The sequence below is a fragment of the Somniosus microcephalus genome, unplaced genomic scaffold (assembly GCF_052327205.1).
Source record: "Somniosus microcephalus isolate GS21.2 unplaced genomic scaffold, FLI_Smic_1.0 unresolved_chr1, whole genome shotgun sequence".
NCBI classification, from domain to species: Eukaryota; Metazoa; Chordata; class Chondrichthyes; order Squaliformes; family Somniosidae; genus Somniosus; species Somniosus microcephalus.
The window spans coordinates 34,053,945-34,075,904 of record NW_028225179.1 but is presented as its reverse complement, the minus strand read 5'-3'; the positions used below and the strand labels follow the sequence as shown (position 1 = coordinate 34,075,904).

Genomic DNA, 21,960 nt, shown 5'->3' with positions numbered 1-21,960 from the left:
TTTGCTGGGGTCCTCCTGCCTCATTAGAGCAAAGAGTTGGAATAAACGGCTCTTTTTCTGAGTGGCAGGCAGTGACTAGTGGGGTACCGCAGGGATCGGTGCTAGGATCCCAGCTTATCACAATATATATTAATGATCTGGACAAGGGAAGTAGATGTAATATCTCCAAGTTTGCAGACAACACAAAGCTGGGTGGGTGTGTGTGCTGTGAGGAGGATGCCGAGAAACTCCAGGATGATTTGGACAAGTTGGGCGATTGGGCAGAAGCATGGCAGATGCAATATAACGTGGATAAATGTGAGGTAATCCACTTTGGTGGCAAAAACAGGAAGGCAGATTATTATCTGAACAGCAATAGATTGGGAGAAGGGGAAGTGCAACGAGACCTGGGTGTCCTTGTGCACCAATCGCTGAAGGTAAGCATGCAGGTGCAGCAGGCGGTTAAGAAGGCAAATGGTATGTTGGCCTTCGGAGCGAGGGTTCGAGTACAGGAACAAGGATGTCTTGCTACAGTTGTACAGGGCCTTGGTGAGACCACATCTTGGAGTATTGTGTGCAGTTTTGGTCGCCTTATCTGAGGAAGGATGTTCTTGCCATGGAAGGAGTGCAGCGAAGATTCACCAGGCTGATACCCGGGGGCTAAAAAGGTTCAATTACGAGGACAGGTTGCACAGACTGGGCTTGTATTCCCTCGAGTTTAGAAGATTAAGGGGTGATCGGATCCAGGTGTTTATATGATGTATAAAGGAGAAACTATTTCCTCTGGTGGGGGGAGTCCAGGACAAGGGGAGGCAGAACCATAAAATTAGAGCCAGGCCGTTCAGGGGTGATGTCAGGAAGCACTTCTTCACACATAGGGGGAAGGGGAAATCTGAAACCCTCCCCCCCAAAAAGCTGTTGAGGCTGGGGGGGTCAATTGAAAATTCCAAAACTGCAATCGATAGATTTTTGTCAGCCAAGGGTATTAAGGGTAACGTAACCAAGGCAGACAGATGAAGTTAAGGGACAGCCCAGAGATGATCTGATTGAATGGTGGAACAGTCTCGAGGGGCTGAATGGCCTCCTCCTGTTCCGAAGTACAGACTGGCCATGATCTGATTGAATGATGGTACAGTCTCGAGGGGCTGAATGGCCTCCTCCTGTTCCTAAGTACAGACTGGCCATGATCTGATTGAATGGTGGAACAGTCTCGAGGGGCTGAATGGCCTCCTCCTGTTCCTAAGTACAGACTGGCCATGATCTGATTGAATGATGGTACAGTCTCGAGGGGCTGAATGGCCTCCTCCTGTTCCTAAGTACAGACTGGCCATGATCTGATTGAATGGTGGAACAGTCTCGAGGGGCTGAATGGCCTCCTCCTGTTCCTAAGTACAGACTGGCCATGATCTGATTGAATGATGGTACAGTCTCGAGGGGCTGAATGGCCTCCTCCTGTTCCTAAGTACAGACTGGCCATGATCTGATTGAATGGTGGAACAGTCTCGAGGGGCTGAATGGCCTCCTCCTGTTCCTAAGTACAGACTGGCCATGATCTGATTGAATGGTGGAACAGGCTCGAGGGGCTGAATGGCCTCCTCCTGTTCCTATGTTCCTACACTGCACAAAAAGTTAGAGACACAACTTGCAACCTCCTCCTTCTGATGCAACGCCGTGCCCTCAGTTTCCCGTCGCCCGCCTAGAACGGGCCCAGTGTTTGACATGACCAGGGACCACAGTCCACTTACCTGTTGAGGGCATTGCTCATCTCAATCGTCACCAGTACGGATAATGCCATGGTCATAGGCTCACAGGATTCAAATACTTCGCAGTCAACTCCTTCAAAATCAAGGTTATGCTCTGCACACTGCATGAAGTGCGACTACAGGAGGGAAAGAAAAACATCAAACACTCCCAGGGCAGGTACAGCATGGGTTAGATACAGAGTAAAGCTCCCTCTACACTGTCCCATCAAACACTCCCAGGGCAGGTACAGCACGGGTTAGATACAGAGTAAAGCTCCCTCTACACTGTCCCATCAAACACTCCCAGGGCAGGTACAGCACAGGGTTAGATATAGAGTAAAGCTCCCTCTACACTGTCCCATCAAACACTCCCAGGGCAGGTACAGCACGGGTTAGATACAGAGTAAAGCTCCCTCTACACTGTCCCATCAAACACTCCCAGGACAGGTACAGCATGGGTTAGATACAGAGTAAAGCTCCCTCTACACTGTCGCATCAAACAGTCCCAGTGCAGGTACAGCACGGGGTTAGATACAGAGTAAAGCTCCCTCTGCACTGTCCCATCAAACACTCCCAGGGCAGGTACAGCACGGGTTAGATACAGAGTAAAGCTTCCTCTACACTGTCCCATCAAACACTCCCAGGGCAGGTATAGCACGGGTTAGATACAGAGTAAAGCTCCCTCTACACTGTCCCATCAAACACTCCCAGGGCAGGTACAGCACGGGGTTAGATACAGAGTATAGCTCCCTCTACACTGTCCCATCAAACACTCCCAGGGCAGGTACAGCACAGGGTTAGATACAGAGTAAAGCTCCCTCTACACTGTCCCATCAAACACTCCCAGGGCAGGTACAGCACGGGGTTAGATACAGAGTAAAGCTCCCTCTACACTGTCCCATCAAACACTCCCAGGGCAGGTACAGCACGGGTTAGATACAGAGTAAAGCTCCCTCTACACTGTCCCATCAAACACTCCCAGGGCAGGTACAGCACGGGTTAGATACAGAGTAAAGCTCCCTCTACACTGTCCCATCAAACACTCCCAGGGCAGGTACAGCATGGGTTAGATACAGAGTAAAGCTCCCTATACACTGTCCCATCAAACACTCCCAGGAGAGGTACAGCACGGGGTTAGATACAGAGTAAAGCTCCCTCTACACTGTCCCAGCAAACACTCCCAGGGCAGGTACAGCACGGGTTAGATACAGAGTAAAGCTCCCTCTGCACTGTCCCATCAAACACTCCCAGGGCAGGTACAGCACGGGTTAGATACAGAGTAAAGCTCCCTCTACACTGTCCCATCAAACACTCCCAGGGCAGGTACAGCACGGGTTAGATACAGAGTAAAGCTCCCTTTACACTGTCCCATCAAACAATCCCAGGGCAGGTACAGCACGGGTTAGATACCGAGTAAAGCTCCCTCTACACTGTCCCATCAAACACCCCCAGGGCAGGTACAGCACGGGTTAGATACAGAGTAAAGCTCCCTCTACACTGTCCCATCAAACACTCCCAGGGCAGGTACAGCATGGGTTAGATACAGAGTAAAGCTCCCTCTACACTGTCCCATCAAACACTCCCAGGGCAGGTACAGCACGGGTTAGATACAGAGTAAAGCTCCCTCTACACTGTCCCATCAAACACTCCCAGGGCAGGTACAGCACGGGTTAGATACCGAGTAAAGCTCCCTCTACACTGTCCCATCAAACACTCCCAGGGCAGGTACAGCACGGGGTAAGGTACAGAGTGAAGGATACAGAGTAAAGCGCAGATTCACCAGAATGATAACGGGGCTAAAAGGATTGAGTTGTGAATTGCATAGACTGGGCTTGTATTTGGTATTCAGAGGGATTTTGGTGTTCTTAATCACAAATCACAGAAAGTTAACAAGCAGGTAGAGCAAGCAATTAAGAAGGCAAATGGTATGTTGGCCTCTATTGCAAGCGGGGTTGGTGTACAAGAGTAAGGAAGCCTTGCTACAATTCTACAGGGCCTTGGTGAGACCACACCTGGAGTACGGTGGCATAGTGGTTAGCACTGTTGCTTCACAGCGCCAGGGACCCGGGTTCAAATCCAGCCTCGGGCGACTGTCTGTGTGGAGTTTGCACATTCTCCCCGTGTTTGCGTGGGTTTTCTCCGGGTGCTCCGGTTTCCTCCCCACAGTCCAAAGATGTGCGGGTTAGGTTGATTGGCTATGATAAATTGACCCTTAGTGTTAGGGGGATTAAATACGTGGGGTTACGGGGATAGGATGGGATATATGTTGGTGTAGGGGTTACGGGGATCGGGTGGGATATGTGTCGGTGCAGGCTCGATGGGCTGAAATGGCCTCTATCTGCACTGTGGGGTTTCTGTGATTCTGTGGACGGAGAGACATACAATCTCTGGAATGGAGTGGGGGGGTGGGTGGCGGGGCGGTTGGGCAGGGGATTAGAGAATTCCTTGAACAGGAAGGGAGGGGGGGGGGGGTGTGCCTGAGGCATGGTTGGTGACTGCGGGGGAAGTGTGGGACTCACCAGCTGGTAGTAAGTGACGGCGGGTCCATCGTCGGCGTACATGAACCACCACGCCGCGGCACCCACGGTGGCGCAGCCCACGTAACCGCAACGGGAAAGTCATCTGTTAGAGAGGCCGCTCCTCTCGTTCCGGCCGCCTTGCGGCTGTGCCCAAGAACAGCCGCTGCGCTCGGTCCTCCGCCTTTCACCCCCCCTCAGCACGTCCCAAAGACCGCCACAGCCGGCAGAGTTGTTTTTTTTAAGTGTGGTCACTGTCGGAACCGCGGCAGCCAATTTGTGCACAGCAAGCTCCCACAAACAGCAACGTGATAAATGACCAGATCATGTGATGTTGGCCCCAGGACACTGGGGAGAACTACCCCGCTATTCTTCCAATAGTGGCCGTGGGATCTTACACATCCACCTGAGAGGGCAGACGGGGCCCTCGATTTAATGTCTCATTCGAAAGACGGCCCCTCCGACAGTGCGGCGCTCCCTCAGTACTGCCCCTCCGACAGTGCAGCGCTCCCTCAGTACTGCCCCTGCGACAGTGCGGCGCTCCCTCAGTACTGCCCCTCTGACAGTGCGGCACTCCCTCAGTACTGCCCCTCCGACAGTGCAGCGCTCCCTCAGTACTGCCCCTCTGACAGTGCGGCGCTCCCTCAGTACTGCCCCTCCGACAGTGCGGCGCTCCCTCAGTACTGCCCCTCCGACAGTGCGGCACTCCCTAAGTAATGCCCCCCGACAGTGCAACACTCCCTCAGTACTGCCCCTCCGACAGTGCAGCGCTCCCTCAGTACTGCCCCTCCGACAGTGCAGCGCTCCCTCAGTACTGACCCTCCGACAGTGCGGCGCTTCCTCAGTACTGCCCCTCCGACAGTGCGGTGCTCCCTCAGTAGTGCCCCTCCGACAGTGCAGCACTCCCTCAGTACTGCCCCTCCGACAGTGCGGCGCTCCCTCAGTACTGCCCCTCCGACAGTGCAGCGCTCCCTCAGTACTGACCCTCCGACAGTGCGGCGCTTCCTCAGTACTGCCCCTCCGACAGTGCGGTGCTCCCTCAGTCGTGCCCCTCCGACAGTGCAGCACTCCCTCAGTACTGCCCCTCCGACAGTGCGGCGCTCCCTCAGTACTGACCCTCCGACAGTGCGGCGCTCCCTCAGTAGTGCCCCTCCGACAGTGCAGCACTCCCTCAGTACTGCCCCTCCGACAGTGCGGCGCTCCCTCAGTAGTGCCCCTCCGACAGTGCGACGCTCCCTCAGTACTGCCCCTCCGACAGTGCAGCGCTCCCTCAGTACCGCCCCTCCGACAGTGAGGCGCTCCCTCAGTACTGCCCCTCGACAGTGCAGCGCTCCCGCTGTACTGCCATCCGGGGAGTGTCGGCCTGGATTATGAGGCTTGAGTCTCTGGAGTGTGTGTGGGGCTCGAACCCACGACCTCCTGATTCAGAGGTCAGGAGAGAGAGTGAGACTCACTGAGGCGCACCTGACACTTTGGAACAAAGTGTTTGAGATATCTGATGGAGATGCACCTTTTTTGCTTTGAAAACATAGGCTGTACAGATGCAGTGGAGGAATTGTTCTTAACCTCACGATCTGCCAATTCCACATTTATTCAGAGATTGCACAAACTAGCGTTGTATTTCCGAGAATTTAGAAGGATATGGGCTGATCTGATCGAAGTTTTCAGGATATTAAGGGGAACAGATAGAGAGACACTATTTCCGCTGGTTGGGGAGTCTAGGACGAGGGGGGCAGAGTCTAAAAATTAGAGCCAGACCTTTCAGGAGTGAAGTTAGGAAACACTTCTACACACAAAGGGTGGGAGAAGTTTGGAACTCTCTTCCGCAAACGGCAATCGATGCTGGGGGTCAATTGTTAATTTTAAATCTGAGCTTGATAGATGTTTATTAACCAAAGGCATTAAGGGATGTGGGCCAAAGGCAGGTAGATGGAGTGAGGTCGCAGATCAGCCGTGATAGAAACATAGAAGATAGGAGCAGGAGTCGGCCATTCGGCCCCTCGAGCCTGCTCCACCATTCAATGAGATCATGGCTGATCATCCAAATTCAGTACCCGGTCCCTGCCTTCTCCCCATATCCCTTGATCCCTTTAGCCTTAAGAAATATATCCAACTCTTTCTTGAATATATTTAATGAATTGGCCTCTACTACCTTCTGTGGTAGTTAATTCCACAGGTTCACCACTCTCTGGGTGAAGAAATTCCTCCTCATCTCTGTCCTAAATGGCTTACCCCTTATCCTTAGACTGTGACCCCTGGTTCTGGACTCCCCGACCATCGGGAACATCCTTCCTGCATCTAGTCTGTTTAGTCCTGTTAGAATTTTATAAGTTTCAATGAGATCCCCTCTCATTCTTCTGAACTCCAGCGAGTATAAGCCCAATCGGCCCAATCTCTCCTCATACGTCATTCCTGCCATCCCAGGTATCAGCCTGGTGAATCTTCGCTGCACTCCCTCCATGGCAAGAACATCCTTCCTCAGATAAGGCGACCAAAACTGCACACAATACTCAAGGTGCGGTCTCACCAAGGCCCTGTACAACTGCAGCAAGACATCCTTGTTCCTGTACTCGAATCCTCTCGCTATGAAGGCCAACATACCATTTGCCTTCTTAACCGCCTGCTGCACCTGCATGCTCACCTTCAGCGACTGGTGCACAAGGACACCCAGGTCTCGTTGCACTTCCCCTTCTCCCAATCTAGTGCCGTTCAGATAATAATCTGCCTTCCTGTTTTTGCCACCAAAGTGGATAACCTCGCATTTATCCACGTTATACTGCATCTGCCATGCATCTGCCCAATCACCCAACCTGTCCAAATTCTCGTTGAATGGTGTAGCGGGCTCGAGGGGCTGAATGGCCTCCTCCTGTTCCTGTGTTATTGACCTGAGACGGTGATGGTGGCGTGCTGTCTGAGGGAATTGTTCATATAACTTAACTGCTTGCTGGGGGGGACATTGAGGGCCAGACCGGATAAGGAAGTGGCAGCGTCCCTATTTTTACAACCACTTTGTTCTGTGTCCGGGCTTGTTGCATTTCATTTGGCTTGGGCTCACAGCCTCTAGGTTTACTAGTCCTGATACCTGGGATGGCAGGAATGACGTATGAGGAGAGATTGGGTCGATTAGGCTTATATTCGCTGGAGTTTAGAAGAGTGAGAGGGGATCTCATTGAAACGTATAAAATTCTAACAGGACTAGATGCAGGAAGGATGTTCCCGATGGTCGGGGAGTCCAGAACCAGGGGTCACAGTCTAAGGATAAGGGGTAAGCCATTTAGGACAGAGATGAGGAGGAATTTCTTCACCCAGAGAGTGGTGAACCTGTGGAATTCTTTACCACAGAAGGCGGTGGAGGCCAATTCATTAAATATATTCAAGAAAGAGTTAGATATATTTCTTAAGGCTAAAGGGATCAAGGGATATGGGGAGAAGGCAGGGACAGGGTACTGAATTTGGATGATCAGCCATGATCTCATTGAATTGCGGAGCAGGCTCGAGGGGCCGAATGGCCGACTCCTGCTCCTATCTTCTATGTTTCTTCTATGTTTCTTCTATGTTTCTAGGTGCCGTGATCGCTAGGCTACCTTATCTGATTTTTAAAATATTCGTTCCTGGGATGTGGGCGTCGCTGGCAAGGCCAGCATTTATTGCCCGTCCCTAGTTGCCCTCAAGAAGGTGGTGTTGCGCCGCCTTCTCCTTGACCCGCTGCAGTCCGTGTGGTGAAGGTGCCCCCACAGTGCTGTTAGGGAGGGAGTTCTGGGATTTGGACCCAGCGACGATGAAGGAACGGCCGATATACTTCCAAGTCAGGATGGTGTGTGACTCGGAGGGGAACTTGGAGGTGGTGGTGTTCCCATGCGCCCGCTGCCCTTGTTCTTCTAGGTGGTAGAGGTCACGGGTTTGGGAGGTGCTGCCGAAGAAGCCTTGGCGAGTTGCTGCAGTGCATCTTGTAGATGGTACACACTGCAGCCACGGTACGCCGGTGGTGGAGGGAGTGAATGTTGAAGGTGGTGGATGGGGTGCCAATCAAGCGGGCTGCTTTGTCCTGAATGGTGTCGAGCTTCTCGAGTGTTGTTGGAGCTGCAACTCATCCAGGCAAGTGGAGAGTATTCCATCACACTCCTGACTTGTGCCTTGTAGATGGTGGAAAGGCTTTGGGGAGTCAGGGTAGAGGTTTTTAAGATAATGAAAGGTTTCGATAGGGTAGACGTAGAGAAGATGTTTCCATTTGTAGGCGAGACCAGAACTAAGGGCCATCAATATAAGAGAGTCGGTAATAAATCCAATAGGGAATTCAGGAGAAACTACTTTCCCCAGAGAGTGGTGAGAATGTGCAACTCGCTACCACAGGGAGTGGTTGAGGTGAATAGCAGAGGTGCATTTAAGGGGAGGCTAGATAAACACACGAGGGAGAAAGGAATAGAAGGATATGGTGATAGGGTGAGATGAAGAAGGGTGGGAGGAGGCTCGTGTGGAGCAGAAACACCGGCACGGACCAATTGGACCGAAAGGCCTGTTTCTGTGGTGTAAATACTTTGTAATACTTCGTATACATACAGTCAGTGGCCTGTGCTATATCTTCTTCTTAGGCAGTCCCTCGGAACTGAGGATGACTTGCTTCCACATTAAGAATGAGTTCTCAGGTGACTGATGAGTCCAATGCGGGACCTACAGTCTCTGTCACAGGTGGGGCAGACGGTGGTTGAAGGGGGCGGGTGGGTGGGGTGCTTGGGTTGACGTGCGCTCCTTGCGCTGCCTGCGCTTGGCTTCCGCCTGCTCCCGGCGAAGAGACTCGAGGTGTTCGGCGCCTTCCCGGGTGCTTCTCCTCCACTTTGTGCGGTCTTGGGCCAGGGATTCCCAGGTGTCGGTGGGGGATGTTACACTTTTTCCAAGGAGGCTTTGAGGGTGTCCTTGAAGCGTTTCCTCTGCCCACCTGGGGCTCTCTTGCCGTGTCGGAGCTCCGAGTAGAGCGCTTGTTTTGGGAGTCTCGTATCGGGCATGCGGACAATGTGACCCGTCCATCGGAGCTGATCGAGCGTGGTCAGAGCTTCGATGCTGGGGATGTTGGCCTGAGCAAGAACACTGATGTTGGTGCGCCTATCCTGCCAATGGATTTGCAGGATCTTGCGGAGGCAGCGTTGGTGGTACCTCTCCAGTGCTTTGAGGTGCCTGCTGTACATGGTCCATGTCTCTGAGGCATACAGCAGGGCGGGTATCACTGCTGCTCTGTAGACCATGAGCTTAGTGCTGGGTGAGCTGTGCTATATACATATGTTGTCAGTGGCCTGTGCCATATACATATGTTGTCAGTGCCCTGTGCTATATACATAACGCATTCAGCTCCATCTCTTACCTCCGATCGTCATGTAACGGAAGAATAGCCAGCCACTGATCAGAGGCTCCTTGGGGCTCCTGGGTGGCCTGTCCATGATGTCGAGATCGGGCGGGTTGAAGCCCAGGGCAGTGGCGGGCAGACCATCAGTGACCAGGTTGACCCACAGGAGCTGGACGGGGATCAAGGCTTCCGGCAGGCCCAAGGCAGCAGTCATGAAAATACTGTGGGCGACACAAAGTGAACCACAATGTGAAAGTGAGCAAGGAAGGAAGGGTGGGAGGGAGGGAGGGTGGGAATGAGTTAGGACAAAGGAAGGAAGGAGGGAGGGAGGGAGGGAGGAAGGATGAAGAGAGGAAGGAGGGAGGGAGGAAGGATGAAGAAAGAAAGGAAGGAGGGAATGAGGAAGGACAAAGGAGGAAAGGAGGGAGTGAGGAAGGATGAAGGAAGGATTGAGGGAGGGAGGAAGGACAAAGGAAGGAAGGAGGGAGGGAGGGAGGAAGGACAAAGGAAGGAAGGAGGGAGGGAGGGAGGAAGGACAAAGGAAGGAAGGAGGGAGGGAGGGAGGGTGGGAATGAGTTAGGACAAAGGAAGGAAGAAGGGAGGGAGGGAGGAAGGATGAAGAAAGGAAGGAGGGAGGGAGGGAGGAAGGACAAAGGAGGAAAGGAGGGAGTGAGGAAGGATGAAGGAAGAGAGGGAGGAAGGATGAAGGAAGGAAGGAGGGAGGGAGGACAAAGGAGGAAAGGAGGGAGTGAGGAAGGATGAAGGAAGAGAGGGAGGGAGGGAGGAAGGATGAAGGAAGGAAGGAGGGAGGGAGGGAGGGAGGATGAAGGAAGGAGGGAGGGAGGGAGGAAGAAGGAAAGAGGGAGGGAAGGAGGATGAAGGAAGGAAGGAGGGAGGGAGGGAGGGAGGATGAAGGAAGGAGGGAGGGAGGGAGGAAGAAGGAAAGAGGGAGGGAGGGAGGATGAAGGAAGGAAGGAGGGAGGGAGGGAGGATGAAGGAAGGAAGGAGGGAGGGAGGGAGGAAGAAGGAAGGAAGGAGGGAGGGAGGGAGGAAGAAGGAAGGAAGGAGGGAGGGAGGGAGGAAGAAGGAAGGAGGGAGGAAGGATGAAGGAGGGAGGGAGGGAGGGAGAGAGGATGAAGGAAGGAGGGAGGGAGGGAGGGAGGATGAAGGAAGAGAGGGAGGGAGGGAGGATGAAGGAAGAGAGGGAGGGAGGGAGGGAGGATGAAGGAAGAGAGGGAGGGAGGGAGGATGAAGGAAGAGAGGGAGGGAGGGAGGGAGGAAGAAGGAAGGAAGGAGGGAGGGAGGGAGGAAGAAGGAGGGAGGGAGGGAGGATGAAGGAAGGAAGGAGGGAGGGAGGGAGGAAGAAGGAGGGAGGGAGGGAGGGAGGATGAAGGAAGGAAGGAGGGAGGGAGGGAGGAAGAAGGAAGGAGGGAGGGAGGGAGGATGAAGGAAGGAGGGAGGGAGGGAGGAAGAAGGAAGGAAGGAGGGAGGAAGAAGGAGGGAGGGAGGGAGGGAGGATGAGGGAAGGAAGGAGGGAGGGAGGGAGGAAGAAGGAGGGAGGGAGGGAGGGAGGATGAAGGAAGGAAGGAGGGAGGGAGGGAGGAAGAAGGAAGGAGGAGGGAGGAGGGAGGATGAAGGAAGAAGGAGGGAGGGAGGGAGGAAGAAGGAGGGAGGGAGGGAGGAGGATGAAGGAAGGAAGGAGGAGGAGGGAGGAAGAAGGAAGGAGGGAGGGAGGGAGGATGAAGGAAGAGAGGAGGGAGGGAGGGAGGATGAAGGAAGGAGGGAGGGAGGGAGAAGGATGAAGGAAGAGAGGGAGGAGGGAGGAAGGATGAAGGAGGGAGGGAGGGAGGGAGAGAGGATGAAGGAAGGAGGGAGGGAGGGAGGGAGGATGAAGGAAGAGAGGGAGGGAGGGAGGATGAAGGAAGAGAGGGAGGGGAGGGAGGGAGGATGAAGGAAGGAGGAGGGAGGGAGGAAGGATGAAGGAAGAGAGGAGGGAGGGAGGAAGGATGAAGGAGGGAGGGAGGGAGGGAGAGAGATGAAGGAAGGAGGGAGGGAGGGAGGGAGGATGAAGGAAGAGAGGGAGGGAGGGGAGGATGAAGGAAGAGAGGGAGGGAGGGAGGGAGGATGAAGGAAGGAGGGAGGGAGGGAGGAGGATGAAGGAAGAGAGGGAGGGAGGGGATGAGGAAGAGAGGGAGGGAGGGTGGGAGGTGATGAAGGAGGGAGGGAGGATGAGGAAGGAGGGAGGGAGGAGGATGAAGGAAGAGAGGGATGGAGGGAGGAAAGAAAAGAGGAAAAAAGAGAGAAAAAGAGAGAAAGAAAGAAAGAGAGAGTTGCATTTATACAATACCTTTCGTGACCTTGGGGTGTCCCAGAGTATTTACAGCCAATGAAATAATTTTTTGGAGTGTAGGACTGTTGTAATGCAGGGAAACGCAGCAGCTAATTCTTACACAGAGGTAGGGAGGGGCCAAGGGCCACGGAGGAGGTTACAGAGATAGGGAGTGTTGTAGGGGGCTGGAGAGGTTACAGAGATAGGGAGGGTGGTAGGGGCTGGAGGAGGTTACAGAGATAGGGAGGGTGGTAGGGACTGGAGGAGGTTACAGAGATAGGGAGGGTTGTAGGGACTGGAGGAGGTTACAGAGATAGGGAGGGTTGTAGAGCTGGAAGAGGTTACAGAGATAGGGAGGGTTGTAGGGGCTGGAGGAGGTTACAGAGATAGGGTGGGTTGTAGGGGCTGGAGGAGGTTACAGAGATAGGGAGGGTTGTAGGGGCTGGAGGAGGTTACAGAGATAGGGAGGGTTGTAGGGGCTGGAGGAGGTTACAGAGATAGGGTGGGTTGTAGGGGCTGGTGGAGGTTACAGAGATAGGGAGGGTGGTAGGGGCTGGAGGAGGTTACAGAGATAGGGAGGGTGGTAGGGCCTGGAGGAGGTTAGAGATAGGGAGGGTTGTAGGGGCTGGAGGAGGTTACAGAGATAGGGAGGGTTGTAGGGGCGGGAGAAGGTTACAGAGATAGGGAGAGTTGTAGGGGCTGGAGGAGGTTACAGAGAAAGGGAGGGTTGTTGGGGCTGGAGGATGTTATAGAGATAGGGAGGGTTGTAGGGAGCTGGAGGAGGTTACAAAGATAGAGAGGGTTGTAGAGGGCTGGAGGAGGTTACAGAGATAGGGAGGGTTGTAGGGGGCTGGAGGAGGTTACAGAGATAGGGAGGGTTGTAGGGGCTGGAGGAGGTTACAGAGATAGGGAGGGTTGTAGGGGGCTGGAGGAGGTTACAGAGATAGGGAGGGTGGTAGGGGCTGGAGGAGGTTACAGAGATAGGGAGGGTGGTAGGGGCTGGAGGAGCTTACAGAGATAGGGAGGGTTGTAGGGACTGGAGGAGGTTACAGAGATAGGGTGGGTTGTAAGGGCTGGTGGAGGGTACAGAGATAGGGAGGGTGGTAGGGGCTGGAGGAGGTTACAGAGATAGGGAGGGTGGTAGGGGCTGGAGGAGGTTAGAGATAGGGAGGGTTGTAGGGGCTGGAGGAGGTTACAGAGATAGGGAGGGTTGTACGGGCTGGAGGAGGTTACAGAGATAGGGTGGGTTGTAGGGGCTGGTGGAGGTTACAGAGATAGGGAGGGTGGTAGGGGCTGGAGGAGGTTAGAGATAGGGAGGGTTGTAGGGGCCGGAGGAGGTTACAGAGATAGGGAGGGTTGTAGGGGATGGAGGAGGTTAGAGATAGGGAGGGTTGTAGGGGCTGGAGGAGGTTACAGAGATAGGGAGGGTTGTAGGGGCTGGAGGAGGTTGGAGATAGGGAGGGCTGTAGGGGCTGGAGGAGGTTACAGAGATAGGGAGGGTTGTAGGGGCTGGAGGAGGTAACAGAGATAGGGAGAGTTGTAGGGGCTGGAGGAGGTTACAGAGATTGGGGGGGTTGTTGGGGCTGGAGGAGTTTTTAGAGATAGGGAGGGTTGTAGGGAGCTGGAGGAGGTTACAAAGAAAGGGAGGGTTGTAGGGGGCTGGAGGAGGTTACAGAGATAGGGAGGGTTGTAGGGGGCTGGAGGAGGTTACAGAGATAGGGAGGGTTGTAGGGGCTGGAGGAGGTTACAGAGATAGGGAGGGTTGTAGGGGGCTGGAGGAGGTTACAGAGATAGGGAGGGTTGTAGGGGCTGGAGGAGGTTACAGAGATAGGGAGGGTGGTAGGGGCTGGAGGAGGTTACAGAGATAGGGAGGGTTGTAGGGACTGGAGGAGGTTACAGAGAAAGGAGGGGTTGTAAGGGCTGGTAGAGGTTACACAGATAGGGAGGGTGGTAGGGGCTGGAGGAGGTTACAGAGATAGGGAGGGTGGTAGGGGCTGGAGGAGGTTAGAGATAGAGAGGGTTGTAGGGGCTGGAGGAGGTTACAGGGATAGGGAGGGTTGTAGGGGCTGGAGGAGGTTAGAGATAGGGAGGGTTGTAGGGGCTGGAGGAGGTTACAGAGATAGGGTGGGTTGTAGGGGCTGGTGGAGCTTACAGAGATAGGGAGGGTGGTAGGGGCTGGAGGAGGTTACAGAGATAGGGAGGGTGGTAGGGACTGGAGGAGGTTACAGAGATAGGGAGGGTTGTAGGGGCTGGAGGAGGTTACAGAGATAGGGAGGGTTGTAGAGCTGGAGGAGGTTACAGAGATAGGGAGGGTTGTAGGGGCTGGAGGAGGTTACAGAGATAGGGAGGGTTGTAGAGCTGGAGGAGGTTACAGAGATAGGGAGGGTTGTAGGGGCTGGAGGAGGTTACAGAGATAGGGAGGGTGGTAGGGGCTGGAGGAGATTACAGAGGTAGGGAGGGTTGTAGGGGCTGGAGGAGGTTACAGAGATAGGGAGGGTGGTAGGGGCTGCAGGAGGTTACAGAGATAGGGAGGGTTGTAGGGGCTGGAGGAGGTTACAGAGATAGGGAGGGTGGTAGGGGCTGGAGGAGTTTACAGAGATAGGGAGGGGTGTAGGGACTGGAGGAGGTTACAGAGATAGGGAGGGTGGTAGGGGGCTGGAGGAGGTTACAGAGATAGGAAGGGTTGTAGGGACTGGAGGAGGTTACAGAGATAGGGAGTGTTGTAGGGGGCTGGAGGAGGTTACAGAGATCGGTAGGGTTGTGGGGCTGGAGGAGGTTACAGAGATAGGGTGGGTTGTAGGGGCTGGTGGAGGTTACAGAGATAGGGAGGGTGGTAGGGGCTGGAGGAGGTTACAGAGATAGGGAGGGTTGTAGGGACTGGAGGAGGTTACAGAGATAGGGAGGGTTGTAGGGGCTGGAGGAGGTTACAGAGATAGGGAGGGTTGTAGAGCTGGAGGAGGTTACAGAGCTAGGGAGGGTTGTAGGGGCTGGAGGAGGTTACAGAGATAGGGTGGGTTGCAGGGGCTGGAGGAGGTTACAGAGATAGGGAGGGTTGTAGGGGCTGGAGGAGGTTACAGAGATAGGGAGGGTTGTAGGGGCTGGAGGAGGTTACAGAGATAGGGTGGTTTGTAGGGGCTGGTGGAGGTTACAGAGATAAGGAGGGTGGTAGAGGCTGGAGGAGGTTACAGAGATAGGGAGGGTGGTAGGGCCTGGAGGAGGTTAGAGATAGGGAGGGTTGTAGGGGCTGGAGGAGGTTACAGAGATAGAGAGGGTTGTAGGGGCTGGAGGAGGTTAGAGATAGGGAGGGTTGTAGGGGCTGGAGGAGGTTACAAAGATAAGAAGGTTGTAGGGGCTGGAGGAGGTTAGAGATCGGGAGGGTTGTAGGGGCTGGAGGAGGTTACAGAGATAGGGAGGGTGGTAGGGGCTGGAGGAGGTTACAGAGATAGGGAGGGTTGCAGGGACTGGAGGAGGTTACAGAGATAGGGAGTGTTGTAGGGGGCTGGAGGAGGTTACAGAGATAGGGAGGGTGGTAGGGGCTGGAGGAGGTTACAGAGATAGGGAGGGTGGTAGGGGCTGGGGGAGGTTACAGAGATAGGGAGAGTTGTAGGGACTGGAGGAGGTTACAGAGATAGGGAGGGATGTAGAGCTGGAGGAGGTTACAGAGATAGGGAGGTTTGTAGGGGCTGGAGGAGGTTACAGAGATAGGGTGCATTGTAGGGGCTGGAGGAGGTTACAGAGATAGGGAGGGTTGTAGGGGCTTGAGGAGGTTACAGAGATAGGGAGGGTTGTAGGGGCTGGAGGAGGTTACAGAGATAGGGAGGGTGGTAGGGGCTGGAGGAGGTTACAGAGATAGGGAGGGTGGTAGGGACTGGAGGAGGTTACAGAGATAGGGAGGGTTGTAGGGACTGGAGGAGGTTACAGAGATAGGGAGGGCTGTAGAGCTGGAGGAGGTTACAGAGATAGGGAGGGTTGAAGGGGCTGGAGGAGGTTACAGAGATAGGGAGGGTTGTAGGGGCTGGAGGAGGTTACAGAGATAGGGTGGGTTGTAGGGGCTGGTGGAGGTTACAGAGATAGGGAGGGTGGTAGGGGCTGGAGGAGGTTACAGAGATAGGGAGGGTGGTAGGGCCTGGAGGAGGTTAGAGATAGGGAGGGTTGTAGGGGCTGGAGGGTTGTAGGGGCTGGAGGAGGTTACAGAGAGAGGGAGGGTTGTCGGGGCGGGAGGAGGTTACAGAGATAGGGAGAGTTGTAGGGGCTGGAGGAGGTTACAGAGATAGGGAGGGTTGTTGGGGCTGGAGGATGTTATAGAGATAGGGAGGGTTGTAGGGAGCTGGAGGAGGTTACAAAGATAGGGAGGGTTGTAGAGGGCTGGAGGAGGTTACAGAGATCGGGAGGGTTGTAGGGGGCTGGAGGAGGTTACAGAGATAGGGAGGGTTGTAGGGGCTGGAGGAGGTTACAGAGATAGGGAGGGTTGTAGGGGGCTGGAGGAGATTACAGAGATAGGGAGGGTGGTAGGGGCTGGAGGAGGTTACAGAGATAGGGAGGGTGGTAGGGGCTGGAGGAGCTTACAGAGATAGGGAGGGTTGTAGGGACGGGAGGAGGTTACAGAGATAGAGTGGGTTGTAAGGGCTGGTGGAGGGTACAGAGATAGGGAGGGTTGTAGGGGCTGGAGGAGGTTACAGAGATAGGGTGGGTTGTAGGGGCTGGTGGAGGTTACAGAGATAGGGAGGGTGGTAGGGGCTGGAGGAGGTTAGAGATAGGGAGGGTTGTAGGGGCTGGAGGAGGTTACAGAGATAGGGAGGGTTGTACGGGATGGAGGAGGTTAGAGATAGGGAGGGTTGTAGGGGCTGGAGGAGGTTACAGAGATAGGGAGGGTTGTACGGGATGGAGTAGCTTAGAGATAGGGAGGGTTGTAGGGGCTGGAGGAGGTTACAGAAATAGGGAGGGTTGTAGGGGCTGGAGGAGGTTAGAGATAGGGAGGGCTGTAGGGGCTGGAGGAGGTTACAGAGATAGGGAGGGTTGTAGGGGCTGGAGGAGGTTACAGAGATAGGGAGAGTTGTAGGGGCTGGAGGAGGTTACAGAGATAGGGGGGGTTGTTGGGGCTGGAGGAGTTTATAGAGATAGGGAGGGTTGTAGGGAGCTGGAGGAGGTTACAAAGAAAGGGAGGGTTGTAGGGGGCTGGAGGAGGTTACAGAGATAGGGAGGGTTGTAGGGGGCTGGAGGAGGTTACAGAGATAGGGAGGGTTGTAGGGGCTGGAGGAGGTTACAGAGATAGGGAGGGTTGTAGGGGGCTGGAGGAGGTTACAGAGATAGGGAGGGTTGTAGGGGCTGGAGGAGGTTACAGAGATAGGGAAGGTGGTAGGGGCTGGAGGAGGTTACAGAGATAGGGAGGGTGGTAGGGGCTGGAGGAGGTTAGAGATAGAGAGGGTTGTAGGGGCTGGAGGAGGTTACTGGGATAGGGAGGGTTGTAGGGGCTGGAGGAGGTTAGAGATAGGGAGGGTTGTAGGGGCTGGAGGAGGTTACAGAGATAGGGTGGGTTGTAGGGGCTGGTGGAGGTTACAGAGATAGGGAGGGTGGTAGGGACTGGAGGAGGTTACAGAGATTGGGAGGGTGGTAGGGACTGGAGGAGGTTACAGAGATAGGGAGGGTTGTTGGGACTGGAGGAGGTTACAGAGATAGGGAGGGTTGTAGAGCTGGAGGAGGTTACAGAGATAGGGAGGGTTGTAGGGGCTGGAGGAGGTTACAGAGATAGGGAGGGTTGTAGAGCTGGAGGAGGTTACAGAGATAGGGAGGGTTGTAGGGGCTGGAGGAGGTTACAGAGATAGGGTGGGTTGTAGGGGCTGCAGGAGGTTACAGAGATAGGGAGGGTTGTAGGGGCTGGAGGAGGTTACAGAGATAGGGTGTGTTGTAGGGGCTGGTGGAGGTTACAGAGATAGGGAGGGTGGTAGGGGCTGGAGGAGGTTACAGAGATAGGGAGAGTTGTAGGGGCTGGAGGAGGTTACAGAGATAGGGAGGGTTGTTGGGGCTGGAGGAGGTGATAGAGATAGGGAGGGTTGTAGGGAGCTGGAACAGTTTACAAAGATAGGGAGGGTTGTAGGGGGCTGGAGGAGGTTACAGAGATAGGGAGGGTTGTAGGGGGCTGGAGGAGGTTAGAGATAGGGAGGGTTGTAGGGGCTGGAGGAGGTGACAGAGATAGGGAGGGTTGTAGGGGGCTGGAGGAGGTTACAGAGATAGGGAGGGTGGTAGGGGCTGGAGGAGGTTACAGAGATAGGGAGGGTGGTAAGGGCTGGTGGAGGGTACAGAGATAGGGAGGGTTGTAGGGGCTGGAGGAGGTTACAGAGATAGGGTGGGTTGTAGGGGCTGGTGGAGGTTACAGAGATAGGGAGGGTGGTAGGGGCTGGAGGAGGTTAGAGATAGGGAGGGTTGTAGGGGCTGGAGGAGGTTACAGAGATAGGGAGCGTTGTACGGGATGGAGGAGGTTAGAGATAGGGAGGGTTGTAGGGGCTGGAGGAGGTTACAGAAATAGGGAGGGTTGTAGGGGCTGGAGGAGGTTAGAGATAGGGAGGGTTGTAGGGGCTGGAGGAGGTTACAGAGATAGGGAGAGTTGTAGGGGCTGGAGGAGGTTACAGAGATAGGGGGGGTTGTTGGGGCTGGAGGAGTTTATAGAGAAAGGGAGGGTTGTAGGGAGCTGGAGGAGGTTACAAAGAAAGGGAGGGTTGCAGGGGGCTGGAGGAGGTTACAGAGATAGGGAGGGTTGTAGGGGGCTGGAGGAGGTTACAGAGATAGGGAGGGTTGTAGGGGCTGGAGGAGGTTACAGAGATAGGGAGGGTTGTAGGGGGCTGGAGGAGGTTACAGAGATAGGGAGGGTAGTAGGGGCTGTAGGAGGTTACAGAGATAGGGAGGGTGGTAGGGGCTGGAGGAGGTTACAGAGATAGGGAGGGTTGTAGGGACTGGAGGAGGTTACAGAGATAGGGTGGGTTGTAGGGGCTGGTGGAGGTTACAGAGATAGGGAGGGTGGTAGGGGCTGGAGGAGGTTAGAGATAGGGAGGGTTGTAGGGGCTGGAGGAGGTTACAGAGATAGGGAGCGTTGTACGGGATGGAGGAGGTTAGAGATAGGGAGGGTTGTAGGGGCTGGAGGAGGTTACAGAAATAGGGAGGGTTGTAGGGGCTGGAGGAGGTTAGAGATAGGGAGGGTTGTAGGGGCTGGAGGAGGTTACAGAGATAGGGAGAGTTGTAGGGGCTGGAGGAGGTTACAGAGATAGGGGGGGTTGTTGGGGCTGGAGGAGTTTATAGAGATAGGGAGGGTTGTAGGGAGCTGGAGGAGGTTACAAAGAAAGGGAGGGTTGCAGGGGGCTGGAGGAGGTTACAGAGATAGGGAGGGTTGTAGGGGGCTGGAGGAGGTTACAGAGATAGGGAGGGTTGTAGGGGCTGGAGGAGGTTACAGAGATAGGGAGGGTTGTAGGGGGCTGGAGGAGGTTACAGAGATAGGGAGGGTGGTAGGGGCTGTAGGAGGTTACAGAGATAGGGAGGGTGGTAGGGGCTGGAGGAGGTTACAGAGATAGGGAGGGTTGTAGGGACTGGAGGAGGTTACAGAGATAGGGTGGGTTGTAAGGGCTGGTGGAGGTTACACAGATAGGGAGGGTGGTAGGGGCTGGAGGAGGTTAGAGATAGAGAGGGTTGTAGGGGCTGGAGGAGGTTACAGGGATAGGGAGGGTTGTAGGGGCTGGAGGAGGTTAGAGATAGGGAAGGTTGTAGGGGCTGGAGGAGGTTACAGAGATAGGGTGGGTTGTAGGGGCTGGTGGAGGTTACAGAGATAGGGAGGGTGGTAGGGACTGGAGGAGCTTACAGAGATAGGGAGGGTGGTAGGGACTGGAGGAGGTTACAGAGATAGGGAGGGTTGTAGGGACTGGAGGAGGTTACAGAGATAGGGAGGGTTGTAGAGCTGGAGGAGGTTACAGAGATAGGGAGGGTTGTAGGGGCTGGAGGAGGTTACAGAGATAGGGAGGGTTGTGGAGCTGGAAGGGGTTACAGAGATAGGGAGGGTTGTCGGGGCTGGAGGAGGTTACAGAGATAGGGTGGGTTGTAGGGGCTGCAGGAGGTTACAGAGATAGGGAGGGTGGTAGGGGCTGGAGGAGGTTACAGAGATAGGGAGAGTTGGAGGGGCTGGAGGAGGTTACAGAGATAGGGAGGGTTGTTGGGGCTGGAGGAGGTTATAGAGATAGGTAGGGTTGTAGGGAGCTGGAACAGTTTACAAAGATAGGGAGGGTTTTGGGGGCTGGAGGAGGTTACAGAGATAGGGAGGGTTGTAGGGGGCTGGAGGAGGTTAGAGATAGGGAGGGTTGTAGGGGCTGGAGGAGGTTACAGAGATAGGGAGAGTTGTAGGGGATGGAGGAGGTTAGAGATAGGGAGGGTTGTAGGGGCTGGAGGAGGTTACAGAGATAGGGAGGGTTGTAGGGGCTGGAGGAGGTTGGAGATAGGGAGGGTTGTAGGGGCTGGAGGAGGTTACAGAGATAGGGACGGTTGTAGGGGCTGGAGGAGGTTACAGAGATAGGGAGAGTTGTCGGGGCTGGAGGAGGTTACAGAGATAGGGAGGGTTGTTGGGGCTGATGGAGGTTATAGAGATAGGGAGGGTTGTAGGGAGATGGAGGAGGTTACAAAGATAGGGAGGGTTGTAGGGGGCTGGAGGAGGTTACAGAGATAGGGAGGGTTGTAGGGGGCTGGAGGAGGTTACAGAGATAGGGAGGGTTGTAGGGGCTGGAGGAGGTTACAGAGATAGGGAGGGTTGTAGGGGGCTGGAGGAGGTTACAGAGATAGGGAGTGTTGTAGGGGCTGGAGGAGGTTACAGAGATAGGGAGGGTGGTAGGGGCTGGAGGAGGTTACAGAGATAGGGAGGGTTGTAGGGACTGGAGGAGGCTACAGAGATAGGGTGGGTTGTAAGGGCTGGTGGAGGTTACAGAGATAGGGAGGGTGGTAGGGGCTGGAGGAGGTTAGATATAGGGAGGGTTGTAGGGGCTGGAGGAGGTTACAGAGATAGGGAGGGCTGTAGGGGCTGGAGGAGGTTACAGAGATGGGGAGGGTTGAAGGGGGCTGGAGGAGGTTACAGAGATAGGGAGGGTTGTAGGGGCTGAAGGATGTTACAGAGATCGGGAGAGTGGTAGGGGCTGGAGGAGGTTACAGAGATAGGGAGGGTGGTAGGGGCTGGAGGAGGTTACAGAGATAGGGAGGGTTGTCGGGACTGGAGGAGGTTACAGAGATAGGGTGGGTTGTAGGGGCTGGAGGAGGTTACAGAGATAGGGAGGGTTGTAGGGGCTGGAGGAGGTTACAGAGATAGGGTGGGTTGTAAGCGCTGGTGGAGGTTACAGAGATAGGGAGGGTGGTAGGGGCTGGAGGAGGTTACAGAGATAGGGAGGGTGGTAGGGGCTGGAGGAGGTTAGAGATAGGGAGGGTTGTAGGGGCTGGAGGAGGTTATAGGGATAGGGAGGGTTGAAGGGCTGGAGGAGGTTACAGAGATAGGGAGGGTTTAAGGGGCTGGAGGAGGTTACAGAGCTAGGGAGGGTTGTAGGGGCTGGAGGAGGTTACAGAGATAGGGAGGGTTGTAGGGGCTGGAGGAGGTTACAGAGATAGGGAGGGTTGTAGGGGCTGAAGGAGCTTACAGAGATAGGGAGAGTTGTAGGGGCTGGAGGAGGTTACAGAGATAGGGAGGGTTGTTGGGGCTGGAGGAGGTTACAGAGATAGGGAGGGTTGTAGGGAGCTGGAGGAGGTTACTAAGATAGGGAGGGTTGTAGGGGGCTGGAGGAGGTTACAAAGATAGGGAGGGTTGTAGGGGGCTGGAGGAGGTTACAGAGATAGGGAGGGTTGTAGTGGCTGGAGGAGGTTACAGAGATAGGGAGGGTTGTAGAGGGCTGGAGGAGGTTACAGAGATAGGGAGGGTTGTAGGGGCTGGAGGAGGTTACAGAGATAGGGATGGTGGTAGGGGCTGGAGGAGGTTACAGAGATAGGGAGGGTGGAAGGGGCTGGAGGAGGTTACAGAGATAGGGAGGGCTGTAGGGACTGGAGGAGCTT

General features: G+C 54.9%; 1 protein-coding gene across 1 annotated transcript in view; it reads right to left on the bottom strand.

The window, feature by feature from the left end:
• The window catches only part of LOC147094584 (sarcoplasmic/endoplasmic reticulum calcium ATPase 1-like), a 52,189-nt gene that overhangs the window by 6,335 nt on the left and 23,894 nt on the right, over positions 1–21,960 (bottom strand). The window contains exons 5-7 of the mRNA XM_085974226.1: positions 9,592–9,793; positions 4,241–4,327; positions 1,725–1,858 (exon numbers count right to left, since the gene is read on the bottom strand). Coding sequence (XP_085830352.1) covers positions 1,725–1,858; positions 4,241–4,327; positions 9,592–9,793 — 423 coding nt within the window. The remainder of the gene's footprint in view (positions 1–1,724; positions 1,859–4,240; positions 4,328–9,591; positions 9,794–21,960) is intronic.